Source organism: Tupaia chinensis, unplaced genomic scaffold, assembly GCF_000334495.1.
Source record: "Tupaia chinensis unplaced genomic scaffold, TupChi_1.0 Scaffold000682_1, whole genome shotgun sequence".
In the NCBI taxonomy this organism is placed as follows: Eukaryota; Metazoa; Chordata; class Mammalia; order Scandentia; family Tupaiidae; genus Tupaia; species Tupaia belangeri.
Genome location: NW_006160205.1, coordinates 1,443,369 through 1,457,989, shown reverse-complemented (window position 1 = coordinate 1,457,989; position 14,621 = coordinate 1,443,369). Strand labels below are relative to the sequence as shown.

The 14,621-nt window shown below is 43.2% G+C and overlaps 1 protein-coding gene across 2 annotated transcripts in view; it reads right to left on the bottom strand.

Moving 5' to 3' along the window:
* The window catches only part of EOGT (EGF domain specific O-linked N-acetylglucosamine transferase), a 47,377-nt gene that overhangs the window by 31,507 nt on the left and 1,249 nt on the right, over positions 1-14,621 (bottom strand). The window contains exons 1-7 of one of the 2 annotated variants that reach the window (XM_027776556.1): positions 13,673-13,784; positions 12,262-12,317; positions 8,923-9,124; positions 7,729-7,829; positions 5,993-6,101; positions 3,416-3,510; positions 2,541-2,645 (exon numbers count right to left, since the gene is read on the bottom strand). In XM_027776556.1, the coding sequence (XP_027632357.1) occupies positions 2,541-2,645; positions 3,416-3,510; positions 5,993-6,101; positions 7,729-7,829; positions 8,923-9,111 (599 nt within the window). In that variant the 5' untranslated portion in view covers positions 9,112-9,124; positions 12,262-12,317; positions 13,673-13,784. Of the gene's footprint in view, positions 1-2,540; positions 2,646-3,415; positions 3,511-5,992; positions 6,102-7,728; positions 7,830-8,922; positions 9,125-12,261; positions 12,318-13,672; positions 13,879-14,621 lie in introns of those variants that run through there. The other variant, XM_006160355.3, reaches the window with a different exon arrangement.

Here is a 14,621-nt window from a genome sequence, read left to right as displayed (position 1 = left end):
AAAAATGGGAAAAAAAAAAAAAATTTGAAAGCACTTTTAAAAATAATGTACTGGGGGGCTAGCAGATGGGGCAGTACCTGGGGCACTGGACTCCCACATGGCTGAATGCAGTTCAAGTCCTGAACCCAGCAGCTGACTTTCTCACTCCCTCTGGTCAAATTTAAAAAATAAAAATAATACTGATAAATAATTCTTTAAGAAAAATGTACTAGGGGGCCCAGCAGGCAGCATGGTGGTTAAAACACTGGACTCCCATGTGATTGACTGTGGTTCAAGTTCTGGACCTGGTGCATGTGTGCACAGCCAGAATCCCTAGAAGAAAGTGGAGGAGAAGGGATTGCAATGTGGCCGTCCCACCTAGGGATTGATTTCTCACTTTCTGTTTCTCTGTCTCTGTCTCTCCAGTGAGTACACGTGCCCTATAGCAAACATCTCTGAAAAAAAAAAAAAGAAAAAAAGAAAAGAAAGGACAAGGAATAAGATGCCAGCCACAATACAGGAACTGCTGGCTGTAGAAGTCTATTAAGTCGTGTGAGAGACTCTATTACCGACTGTAAAATGCCATAGGAATGAACGGTAGGTTATTATTGCGAATGATTTGCTCAGCATGAATGCTTGCCCTCACACTTCAGCATTATATGAGAATAAACTAGGTGACCATAAAGGAGTAGCATGAGAATTTTTTAGGGATAAGGGACAAGTCTGTATCCTAGGTACAGGTTACCTGTACCTAGACATTTGGCACAACTTTATAGAACTACACATCTTTAAAAAATGAGTGGATATGGGTAGGTCGGCAGGTGGTATGGTGGTTAAAGATGCTGGACTCCCACATGGCTGACCATGATTCAAGTCCCGGACCTGGTGGCTTGCTTTCTCACTTTCTCTGTCTCTGCTGATCAAATTAAAAATAACAATAATAATAAATGAAAAATAATTCTTTCAAAAATAAAAATGAGTGGATACAAACACTAGTGAAATTCACGGGTGTTAATAACTTTGTACTCAATTTCCTGGTTTGGATCGTTTTGCTATGGTTACATGAGATATTATCATTAGAGGAAGCTGGGAAAATGGGTACAATGGGAACTCCCTGTATGATTTTTGAACTTCTGTAAGTCTAAAAGTATTTTAAAATAAAAGTTTTAAGACTCAAAATGCTGAACAATGATGTTAAAAGTCAAGGCAGCGGGGCCAGCAGGTGGTGTGGTGGTTGTGAGGGGAGACTCCCACCAGGGCCCTGTGGTTCAAGTCTCAGACCTGGTGGCTTGCTTTCCCACTTTCCCTTTCTCTCTCTCTTTGTCTCTCTCTGGTCACGTTAAAACAGACAAACAAAAATAACAATAATAAATTAAGTTAAATAAATTTTTTAAAAAGTCAAGGTAGTATTTATCTTTGGAGAGGAGAAGGGGATAAGGCCTGGGAGAGAGCCTGGGGTGTTAATAAAGTTCTCTTTTTGACCTGGACTAGAGTCATAAGGGGTGGTTCACTTTTCATGATCCAAACCGTATACTTTTCTACATGCTTATTATATACTTCGGTGCATACATTTTTTTTTTAACATGTTCTCTAAAACACATGCAACAATTATGGTTCCATAGCCTAGTGGTTAAGGGAGAGAAGTACCACATGGCTGACCAGCTCGATTCTGGGCCCCAATAGCTCAAAAACACCCTGGTCGTGTGTGTGTGTGTGTGTGTGTGTGTGTGTGTGTGTGTGTGTGTCCCAAATTCCAACAGAATGGAGAAATAGAAGAGAAGGGCTTGCGGCATGACCATGCTCCATTGGGGGTGCAATCTTCTCTTTCTTTCTGTCTTTCTGCCAAGTGCAAAAACCTCTTAGATTTAACAAGAAATTCATTTGAACTGTTATTATTATTACTATTATTTTTAGAAAACAGTATTACTATATCATACTTCCTAATAGTCATAAACATTTTTAAATTCGGATACAACTGTGGGATTCACTCTGTAGCTGTCACTCCCTAGACGCTCATCCCGAATGATCTATCAAAATCTGTAAGTGCCAAAACTAAAGATGAAGGGACCAGCAGTTGGCGTAATGGCTATGTTGCTGGACTCCCAAGTAGTTGACCGCGGTTTCAGTCTCGGACGCAGTGGCTTAAACTCACGCTGGGCGTGTGTGAGTGCATGCCCAAGATCCTGAGAGGAGAAAGGAGGAGAAGGGATTGTGGCATGGCCATCCCCCCTGGGGGGTGATTTCTCACTTTCTATCTCTCTGTCTCTGTCTGGCGAGCGCACGTGCCCTATAGCATAAACCTCTCCAAAAAAAGGAAAAAAATAAAGGTGAATATGTTAGAAACAAATAAAATACAGGGCCAGCACGTGGCGTGATGGTTGGGATGATAGACTCCCACAGGGCCAACCATGGTTCAAGTCCCGGACCTGGGAGCTTGCTTTCTCATTTTCTCTCTCTCACTCTCTCTCTCTCTGGTGAATGCATGTGCCCTGTAGCAAACTTTAAAATAATAATAATGATAAATAAAATTCAACGATTCTTTGAAAAACAAAAAAACTTACCAAGACTGTAGAGGACTTTTTCGCTGACCTTCGGACATTAACGTACGAATGTCAAGTTTACAGTGTCCTCCGATGTCACCACTCTGGAGAAAATCTTCCTTAAATCTAGAGTGTCATAAAAAAATTGAATTGACTTTGAATAACTTTTTCATGATTCAAGCACATGGTGTATAACTAAGGTAGATTACAGAATTGGCTTGAATATCCTCTCCCAAATTCATATTGAAATGTGATTGCCACTATAACAGTATTAGAGGGTTTGGTTCACAAGGGTTGCCCTCCTGATTGGATAAACGTGTTCTCTGGGAGTGGATTCGTTATCTCTGGAGTTGTCTTCCTTTCCCAGTCTGTCTCTAAGCCCTCCTGCCCTTCTGTCCTCTGCCCTGTGATGACACAGCACAGAGGCCCTCGTTAGACACTGGCACTATATTCTTGGACTTCCTGGCCTCCTGAACTGTGAGCCAAAATGACTTCTGATCTTCATAAAGTACCTAGTCTTGCATGTTCTGCTTTAGCAACAGAAAACAGACTGATATAATAAACAATTTGCAAAACCAATTTCTCACTAGCAATTACCGATATTTCAAATGTAGACAAAAGTAGCAGAATCACATAGGGAAGCTGAGAGGCCCGTGAACTAGCTCTGCAATGTGATCAGCTCACAGCCAGCCTGGGCCATCCGTCTCCTCCCATTCACCAACCCCTCCTCCAGCCTATGGGGTTTTCACAGAAGTCATGACCTATTTTTTCTATGCAAAAATGCATCATGACTTCTCTGACAACCCAATATAATGAAGCAAATCTAAGGCACAGATATCTCTGATCTGAAAATATTTCCAAATTTCTATTCAATTTTAACATAACCACTTAAGTACCTGTCATGATTTCTCTTGATGTTTCTTAAATCAAGGTAGAGATTGGTTGCTCTGCAATACTGAAGATAACGGGAACATACCAGACTTGAGTCACTCTGCAATAAGGTTGAAAAAAATTTTAAAACACCTCCAAGCATTTAATATTGCAAGGACTCGCCCAGGCCTGTCAGACGTGTTGACAGCATGTATACCCTCAGGTGCAAACCATATAATGTCATGAAGAATGCTTTCTGAAGCCTGCATCTCTTTGAGGATATTTTCCCCCTTTCCAGCTCTCCTTGGTCAATCAAACTTTTGCCAGTTTCCACACTTATGGGTTATTATGGAGAATTTCAAAATGATCTGTTTAGAGCACCTCAAATTTTAAAGCCATGAGCTGTAAAGGAGACTTGAAAACATTTGTGGAAAAATGGAATTGAAACATGATATTATGGGACCGGCATATGGCGTAATGGTTATATCACTGGACTCCCACACAGTTGACTGCAGCTCACATCCTGATCCCAGCATCTTAAAACTCATGCCAGGCGTGCATGCCCAGAACCCTAAGAGACTGGAGGAGAAGGTATTGTGGTGTGACCATATTCCCAACCTGCCCAAGATGATTCCTTGCTTTCTCTCCAGCAAGCACATGCACCCTATAGCAAAAATCTCTCAAAAAAAAAAAAAAAAAAAAAAAAAAAAAGCATGATTTTATTTTGGTACCAAAAAAAATTGAAATCCATGCATAGTTTTGCACCACGCATTTTCCATGAACATTTTGGAGGCCCTTCATACCTGTTTTATCTTGGTTGTTTGGGCTTAGTTCAGTCTCCTTAAAAACAAAAATAAAACTTCAAACATTACTGTCCCCACAGCTATGTGAAAAAGAATTTTCAAAGACCAGTTAAATGAAACTCAAAAGAATGCACATGTAAGAGACATTAAGATGCACGGTAAGAAAAGCAGTTTGCCCATTTTAATAAGAGGCACTTTTTATACACTGGAAAAACTTGTGGGAGACTGTTTCAACCACATCAAGAGGTAGAGATTTTTCTAAAAAAATAAATGACTAAAGGAGTTGAAGAGTCAACTCTCAGAGCCAGTTTCTATTTCAAGCAATCTTGGTTGTACTCAAAGAGGGAGGGCTTAAAAAATGTGTATCTGCTCTGGATTTTATTTATAGAACCAAATGTTATTTTAGTTTTTTCCTAAAACTTCCAGTGAACACAAGACCTGCATAACATTTTAGAATCTAAAGTGGATTAAAAAAAAAAAATCACAAAGGACTGAACATGTCCCTGCAAAACCCATACGCTGAAACCCGAATCTCTAACGTGATGGTTTTAGCAGGCTGGACATTTGGGAAGAAATGGTGGGGCACTCATAAATGGGATCAGTGCCCTTACCACGAGCCCCAGAGAGCTCTCTTGTCTGAATTCCGCTATGTGAGGACACCAGGTTACAGCACCGTGTGCAACCTGGAAGGGGGCCCTCCCCACAACCAGCCATGCTGCCATGCTGGTCTCGGTCTTCCAGCCTCCAGAACTGTGAAATGATTTTCTATTATTTATAAACTGCCCCGTGTATGGTATTCTGTTATAGCAGCCCAAACAACCAAGATCAAGATTAGACCCTGACAGCACAAAGTATATTAAGGTCAGTCTTGGCCAGAAAGCATCGCACAAGCCACTCTGAAAGAGGTATGCACAATGGGGTGTGGTTCCTCCTTTGCCCTTTCCACAGGAGCAGCTGGCCTCCCGCCAACATGGAAACCAAGTGTTTATTAAAAACAGCCTGTGGTAGCGCAGGTTGGTGGCCTGTCTCCCATCTTCACACTTTGCTCACCTTGCTAGAACTGCTAAAAACTCTGTTAGAGACATTTTCCAAGGGCTCTATAGGCATATATTCAGTGTCTGAATACAAGTGTATTAAAGGTTTTTTGGGGGTTTGTTTTTGTAATTTTTTGTTTGGTTTTTATTTGTTTGCTTTAGTTTCCTGGATTATCTGGAGAAAACAGAGACCCCTGATATATCAGAGACTGAGGGCTCACGTCACTGATTAGAGAATAGTGTACCTCAACCCTAAGATCTTAAATTCCACTGACATTAAACTTTACACAGAGCCTTTTGCACTTAAATTCTGGATATGTAATTCTACAGGGTAGCTGTGTGGTCTGGGAGAAGTTGCTTATCTTCTCTGAGGACCCACTTTCCAATCTGGTAAAGGGAGTGGCTTGAGTAGTACCTCTTTTGTGTAGCTGCTACCATGCATGTGATTTCTCACTTTTTCTCTCTGTCTCTTTGGCGAGAGCACACTCCCTATTGCAAAAATTTCTCTTTAAAACAAAAAACAATGAAAAAAAAAAAAAAGAAAGAAAAGAAAAGGAGGACAAGATTCCAAAGGAAGCAGAACAACCTGTTTTAGGAGGTTAAAAAAAAAAATTCTAAAAAATGGATAAGTAAAACAAGGAATTCCTGCCATCCTGCCATTTACCTTGTTTACCCCTTAAGATCTAAACACTAAAATAAATAATTAAAATATACAATAAGTATATAAATAAATAAGCTCCCCGATTAAAGAGCTAAACACACCCACCGTCTTGTTAGGCTCACAGAGCACGTGCATCTCCTCCAGTCGCTCTCTGGCATATCCAAAATCAGCTTGTTTCCAGAAGAGGTCTCTAGCTGATTCAATAGTGTCTGTCCTATTTGCAAAAAAAAAAGGTTCTATGTGTCTTTTTTCTTTTCAATTTTTCTGGACCTTAAATTTTCTTCCTTTCTTGTCATCTTCTTTTTTTTTTAAACTTTTCCAGCAATGATAGTATACTTTCTAAAAATTAAACATTTAGAGAGAAAAATTCAGGCCAGCTCATGGCATGGTGGTTAAGGAGGCTGAATACTCTTGACTGATGATGCCCAGAGGTATTCAGGTATTTTTTAACTTTTCCAGCTCGGCAGTGAGAGACAGAGAAAAAGTGAGAAAGTAACCTACCCAGTTAACATCATCATCCTTCCTCTTCTATTTCTCTCTCCTTTAAGGATTGTTTGAGCATGCGCGCACACGTGCCTGGTGTGTTTCTCAAATCACGAGATCAGAGTGGAACCGTACAGTCAGCCAAGAGGTATTCAGTCTCCTTAACTACCATGCCATGGGCTGGCCTGAATTTTCTCTCTAAGTGTTCAATTGTTAGAAGTCTATTATTACTTTAATTTTTAGAAAGTATACTATCATTGTTATTCTAAAATTATCGCTCACTACATAAAGTGACCAAAATAAGTTATTCACAGATTTATTTCCTTATAGTAAAAATACACAATAGAAGTGTACAAAGTCGGGATTATCTGGAACTGAAAACAATAAACCGTTAATTACTGTATTTTCTTTTCTTTTCTTTTTTAAATTTTGCTATAGGGTGCCTACACTTGCTGAAGAGAGGGGTGGGGAGAGAAAGCACCCTCCAGGGTGGATGGCCAGGCCATAACCCATTCTCCTTTCAGGATTCTGGGCATGCAGAGAAGTATCCAGCATGTTTTTAAAGCCACTGGGTCTGGACTCTTACTGCATAGTCAGCCATGTGGGATCCAGTTACTTAATCACTGCCGCAGACTGCCCCAAATACTGTCTTTTCTTTATCCCATTAACCTTGCATCTATTGGAAGTACTAGTTACACTTTACTCTCCCCTGCAGAATCAAAAGGAAACCATTTATTTATCTTAGTGGCATATGCTGGGAAGAAATGTTTCCTATGGTCCCTACTGCTTTCCCCCTCTAGCAGAGGAAAGGACAGATACTCTCAACGCAGTGTGAATAACTGGGATGAACTGGGGTGTTTTTCAAAGATTTATTTATTGATTTTTATTTGTTATTATTATTATTTTTTAATTTGACCAGAGAGAGAGAGAGAGAAGGTAAGAAAGCAAGCCACCAAGTACAGGACTTGAACTACAGTTGGTCATGCGGGGAGACCAGCACCTCAATCACCACACCACGTGCCAGCCCCTGGGATGAATTCTTAACTAGAAAAGCAAATTAATATCCAAAGGAATTCTATCTAAAACCAAAAATACTAGCAGGCAAGTCAGGCACCAAGATCCACCGCTGAGAGGGCCAGCAGGTGGCGTGGTGGTTCAGGTGCGAGACTCCCACATGGCCTACCATGGTTTGAGTCTTGGACCTGGCAGGTTGCTTTCTCGCTTTCTCTCTCTCTCTAGAGGTCTCTGTCTCTCTCTGGTAAGCACATGTGCCCTAAAGCAAATTAAATAATAATAAATAAATAAATAAAATAAAATAAATAATTCTTTAGGGGACGATATTCTACATGGAAACTCACCATCCCATGTCCACGTAGCTGCAAACAGGGTAACCAAATCTGAACTCTGGCTTGCAGGATTTCTCATAACCCCAGCAGTACCCGAGCTTTTCTAAGTGTTTCTGCAACATAAAACGTGAACATTTAGACTGATCTCCCTTTTTCTGACATTCAGGAAGGACACTTTGATTTTTTTTTTTCCACTAAGAAAATACAGACCTCTCACGTTCATATTTTACAATCTGCATTTGTATAATAAAAATATCTAAATTCTAAGAAAAGCAGTCCTAAGGTTCTTAATTATTCTTACTCACCACCTGCATCGTGCCTGTCCTTTAACCAAAAGTCCAGGCTTTTAGGCAGACTATCAAAGACCACTTGAATTATTAACAGAATTTCTTGCAGTAGCTTAAGAGAGAGCCTTTCTTAGTGAGCAAACTGACCCTAAAATCAGTCCCCACAAGGCGGTCTGGAACTCCTGGTATCAAAAGGATCACACTAAAACTGAATGAATCAGCAACTTTGCTCATCATTCAAGATCAGCAGAGACCCTACAACTCCACACCCCTGGGGCAGCACAGCAGGACTGCCAGCCAGGGAGCTTAGAAGGCCCTTCTGCAAGTCCCAGGCACAGGGCTGGTCTGATTCCCAGGTCTGCTTTTTCATATGCTTCCTGTGCCAGCACCATGGGAAAGGAAGTGTCTCACAATGGCTGGCTTTGATCTCTAAGGCCCTGTGAGACATCTTAATGGGTTCCTATTTGAGGCCTTTCCAACCCCTTTAAAACAGAAGGCCAGCCCCAGTAACCATCTTAATTACGTGGAGACAGAAGCTGAGGAGTTATTGCTGAAATTAAGTGCCAGAAGGCTCTCTTAAGTACAGTCTAAGAAAGAAGAGGTGTGAACTTCTTTACTTTTAAGGAGATCATTCTTTTCTGCACAAACCCTAATTTGCTTTATTTACAGAGTAGACAAGTACAATAGTATTTGCTACCTATTTATTGTAGTAAGGATTTAGATATAAATTCCACTCCTGTGAAGGGGACGTATTTTTAAGCAAAGTAGTATCAGAAGTATTAGATGAAATTGAAACGATTGACTCAGCAGTGACAACCGGAAGTTAGACATCTACCTTCAGGTTATAAAGCAGAAGTACTAAGTCAACCTAAATTGCTCCCTTTAAAAAATAAGTGAGAAGAGAAGAAATCGCACCAACCTTATATGGACAGTGTGAGTCCTTCTGGCAGACAGTGGCAATATGCCTGTTGTTGTGCAAAAAGAAGGGGATGTGCTCCTCTGGCAGGCGGATACTGGCATAGTCGTACAGAGGCTTCCCAGGAGCTTCCTCTGGGCTGCTCACCGGGACCTCACGAAGTAGCACTCCAAAGACAAGCAGTATTAACATAGCCACCTCCAACCTACACATCACATCGAAAGCATCCTCAGTGAGGAATCTCCTTTCAAAGTCAAAGACACAGACAGCAGCCAAGGGCCAAGCATAATTACAACACAAAGTCATTACTTTTTTTTTTTTTTTTGTCAACAAACATTTCTAAGCACCTGTTGTTTGCCAGGCTTTGTGTTAGGGGCTAGACTTACAGCACAGGAGTGAGCAAAACAAGAAACATCCTTGCTCTCATGGAGTTTATAACCTAGCACTAGAAACATTGATAATCAAATGAGTAAACAACTTCAGATGATGACAAAGGCTGTCAATTTCTTTTTTAAAAAATTCAAAACAAGGGACCAGCAGCTGGCGTGGTGGTTAAGGCGCTGGACACTCCCACATGGCTGACCGGGGTCCAAGTCCTGAATCTGGTGGCTTGCTTTCTCACTTCCTCTCTCTCTCTCACTCTCACTCTCTGTCTCTCTCTGGTCAGATTAAAAAATAAATGAATGAATAAAAAAAAATTTCAAAACAAAACAAAAGTGGAGCCTGCAAATTTCTGTGAATGAGAAGTCGTAAATATTTTGGATTTGCCACCTGAGCTTCATGACACTATTCAACAATATCTTTCATGAGAAAGCAGGTACAAGTCTCTTGTAAGGGAATGGGTGTGGCTGTCTCCCAATAAAACTTTATTTACAAAATGATATGCCTGGTTTACTGATGCTTAAAATAAAGGAGGATAATATGACAGACAATGTGTCATGGTGGTTAAGAATATGGGCTTTGATGTTTAACTACCAGGGTCTGAATCCTGTCTACAACTTCTCAGCTGGATGGCTTTGAACACGTCCCTTAACTTTGCTGTGCCACTGTCCCGTCTGCGAAGTGAAAGTGATATTAGACTTTCCTCATGGGGCTGTTAGGAGTTAAATGAGTTAATTATTGGTAAGGTGTTTAGAAATGTACCTACCACACATTAAGTGCCGTGTAGGTGATTATTTATAAATGTTTGAAGCCACGTGGGACAGAGCAGAGCACTGAATAACATTTGAGCTGAGATGTGAATGAGGAGAAGGAGGGAAGATATGCCAATGCGAGAGAAAAGGAAGCATACTGGTTCTAAGAAGTGTGTGTTTGCTGAATAAAAAGTAATAATCATAGGACCATCAGTTGGCGTAATGGCTATGTCACTGGACTCCCATGCAGTCGCCCACGGTTTGAGTCCCAGACCTGGTGGCTTAAACTCACGCCAGGCGTGAGTGCGTGTGTGCCCAAGATCCCAAGAAGAGAATGGAGGAGAAGGGATTGTGGCATAGCCACCACCACCTCCCCACCCCCGGGGAGTGATTTCTCACTTTCTGTCTCTCTGTCTCTGTCTTTCTGGCAAGCACATGCACCCTAAAGCAAAAACCTCCCCCACCCCTGAAAATAATTAATAATCACAACCAATATGTGGGTACCTGTGTTCCAGATACTCTTTTAAGTATCAAAGCGAAATGGCTTTGGAGGTGCAGATGTGAACTACATTCATTGCCCTTATGAAGTACACGCTACACTAGGTACAAGCATCATCTATGCAAACAACTAAGACTTGGGAACTCCAGGAGCAAAACCTGCCTCAAAGACTATGCCCTTAAACTCTCCATCCTGCCTTAGCATTTAGAAAGGCGATAAGGGTCATGCATCTTACTACATTTTTATCTTACCCAATAAGAGTTAAATCTCTTGGATCAGATTTCTCCTGTCTATTCCAGACCATAATTATGTTGTTCTCAAGTCACGTTAGGGGGTACCTTTGCTCTCTTTTTTGCTTGTTTTTGTTTTGAGTTTTGTTATAGGGCATGCACTTGCTAGAGAGAGAGGGAAAAGAGCAAAGTTACAGTTCTCTACAGTAATCCTGCTCACTGGATCTCAGGGCTCCCCGAACTGGAGTGGCTAGCCTTCTGGTCCTACCCTGTCAGAGGGGACAGCCACACCACAATCCCTTCTCTTCCATTCTCCTCCAGGAATTTCGGGCATGCATACCCATGAACTTGGCTTGTTTTTCAAGCCGCTGGGTCCAGGACTCAAACTGTGAAGTCAGTCATGTGGAATCCAGCCACCTTAACCATCATGCCAACTGCTGCTTTTCTCTCTCTCTTTTTTTTTTTTTTTTTTTTTTTTTTTTTTTTTTTTTTTTTAAAAAAAAAGCTCTTGGGAACCAGCAGTTAGCATAATGGCTATGTTGCTGGACTCCCACATAGTCGATCGCGGTTCACGTCCCAGACCCAGTGGCTTAAAACTCATGCCGGGTGCGTGTGCGTGCGTGCCCAAGATCCCGAGAGGAGAATGGAGGAGAAGGGATTGTGGCATGACCATCCCCTCTGGGGAGTGATTTCTCACTTTCTGTCTCTATGTCTCTGTCTGTCTGGTGAGCGCACACGCCCTATAGTGAAAACCTCTCCAAAAAAATAAAAAAATAAAAAAAATAAAGCTCTTCCCATTTGATAACCAAGTCATAATACACACTGACCACACCTCAGCAAGGTCCGATGTTTACTAGGGCACAGTGGACAGCTCAGCTCCAAAGTCAGCCCTCAAGATGGGCTAGGAAGATGAAGCCTTTGGAAACAGCTATGCTCAATCAAACTCAAGTCCAAAGCCATAGGAGCCTAAGAAAATGGTGAGGTAGGAGAGATGACAAAAAGAAACCCTTTCCTTTCTAGGGTACTAAATATAGTGATTTTTTTTTTCCATTTAGGTAGCTCTGAAGAAGATGTTATCTGTTGTAAATATAATTTGAATTATATATTTTTTGGGGAGAGGTTTTTTCGCTATAGGGCACATGCACTCGCCAGACAGAGAGAGAGACATAGACACAGAAAGCGAGAAATCACCCCCCAGGGAGGATGGTCACGCAGCAATCCCTTCTCCTCCATTCTCCTCTCAGGATCTTGGGCATGCACGCACACGCGCCCGGCTTGAGTTTTAAGCCATCGGGTTCGGCATGCAAACCACAGTCAACTACGTGGGAGTCCAGCGATATAGCCATTATGCTAACTGCTGGTTCCCTGAATTAATATTTTTCATTGGGACTTTTATTCAACACTGATTTGACAGCAATTTTATAAAATTTTAAGATACATATTAATAGTAACAATGACTATGTATAATAAAAATAGGTACCTCTTTAATCTTTAGACTGCCCTAGAAGCTGTTGTGATGTTTCAGGTATCTAAAACCTGTAAGAAATAAAACATTATCACAAAAGGTTGCTGAAGTAGCCTTTATCAGTCAGGGAATGTTTTGAATTAAATGAGAGGGAAAAAATAATTGGGGCCAGCAGGTTGCATAGTGGCTAAGGTGCTGCACTACCACATGGCTGACTGCAGTTCAATTCCTGAACCTGGTGGCTTAAAAATCACACTGGGCATGTGTGCATGCATATCCAAAATCCCAAGAGGAGAATGGAGGAGAAGAGATTGCAGCATGGCCATGCCCCCTGGGAGGAAGGGGGTTGTTTTGGCACTTTCTCACTGTCTGTCTCTGGCAAGTACATGCTCCCTCTATGACAAAAACCTTAACTTAATAAAAGAGAGAGAGCGGGACCAGCAGGTGGCATGGTGGTTAAAGCGCTAGACACTCCCACATGGCTGACCAGGGTTCAAGTCCTGAATCTGGTGGCTTGCTTTCTCACTTCCTCTCTTGCTTATTCTCACTCTTTGTCTCTCTCTGATCAAATTAAGAAATAAATAAATGAATAAATAAAATAAATAATTTTTAAAAAATAAAAAAAGAAAAGAGAGCAAGAGAAAATATATTTTTTCTTTTTGGAGAGGTTTTTCCTATAGGGCGCATGCACTCGCCAGAAAGACAGAGAGAGACAGAGAGACAGAAAGTGAGAAATCACCCCCCCCCCCAGGGGGGATGGCCACGCCGCAATCCCTTCTCCTCCATTCTCCTCTCGCGATCTTGGGGATGCGCGCACATGCGTCCAGCGTGAGCCCAAGACGCTGGGTCCGGGACTCAAACCGCGATCGACTGCGTGCGAGTCCAGCGACATAACCATTATGCTAACTGCTGGTCCCATAAGGAAATAACTCCTAACCAGAAAGCCTGGCTCTCAGTACTCTTTCTTTTCCTTAATCATCTACTAAGAGCAATCTTACAGGCACCATGCTCAACACTTAATAACTTAATAGACCGTATTCTAATTGTGAACTGGAAGGAGGCAGTCCACTTTCTGCAGGTATCAACTGGTTACAGGCCAACAGGCTCTTCAGCAGTAAAACATTCCTAGGAGCAAACAAATTTCCGGTTTTCTGTAGTAATCCTGCTCACTGGATCTCAGGGCTCCCAGAGCAGAAGTGGCTGGCCTTCAGGCTGAAAGGCAGGCATCCCGTCTGGCTCACCCTTCCATAATAAAGTCATTATTAAAACCAAGCACTGACCTGTAACTACCCAAGTCTACTGCCCTCCACTGCGCTCTGGCCATAGCTAAACTCGCTGATCCACGGAGAAGAAGCAACGTTACATTCAGACATGGGAAAATAACCTCAAGAGCAGATTAGAATTGGCATTTGCAGAGGGCACGTACCCACTTGCACAAGCTGGGGAGGGGTGGCCTCTGGTGCATGAAAGCACCACCCCGGGCCTGGTGGAAAGCCTCTCTAGAGCAAGGCCCCGCAGGGTTGGACGGATCCACTTCTCCAACCGCTGAAGGTGAGGGGCCTTGCTTTTTTCTCCAGCACAAAGCAGTGGGCTCACTCCACTCCTGTATCCCTTGATTGGATTCCCACAGTCCTAAAGGCAGGGGAGAAATAAAGGGAAAAGTCTGAAAGAGAAGCCAGGTGAAACCTGGGGCTGACATGGACCACACTGCATGAGATGTAGCAACAATCAGCGCAGAAGACAGTGGACAAATGAAAAGTTAAACATCTGAGATTCACAATGACTTCTAAAGGGCTACCTCCGCCACCATGTGCCAAGTCTCACGGTGGGGACAGGGCTGGGCTCAGCATGGGCTTGGCTGTCTGAGACACCCAGACGGGGGCTCACTTTCCGCGCTAACGTCAGTCATTCCGCGCACCAGTGCGGCGGGGTCAGCGGTCAGCGCCCGGCCGCAGCTAAGATGCTGCGCTCCGGTTGGCGACCCCAGGCGCCACCTGGGACTGCTTTGTGGCGGAGGGTCCCCCGCCACCCTGCATTGCGGCACCCCGAGGTACCCGGAGCACCTGGGACGGACCTGGGAGAACAGCTCCGCCCAGCCCAGGGAAACGCGGTCACCCAGGCACAGGGCGCCAGCCGCGGCCGGCATTCCCCCTGAGTCTGGCGGGTTCCGGGAAGGGCCGGGCGCGGGGGTCAGGAGGGCCAGGCTGACTTCCCCATGCCCACTTCTCGGGCCCGCAGAGGGTGAGAAGGCGAGGGCGGCGTCCGTGGAGAGGCTACAACCCCGGGGAGGTCGCGGCGAGGCCAGGCACAGCAGCCCTGGCGCGCCGGGGTGAGAGCTGCTCAGGGCGCAGCCGCAGAGGGAAAGGAGCGGGGGG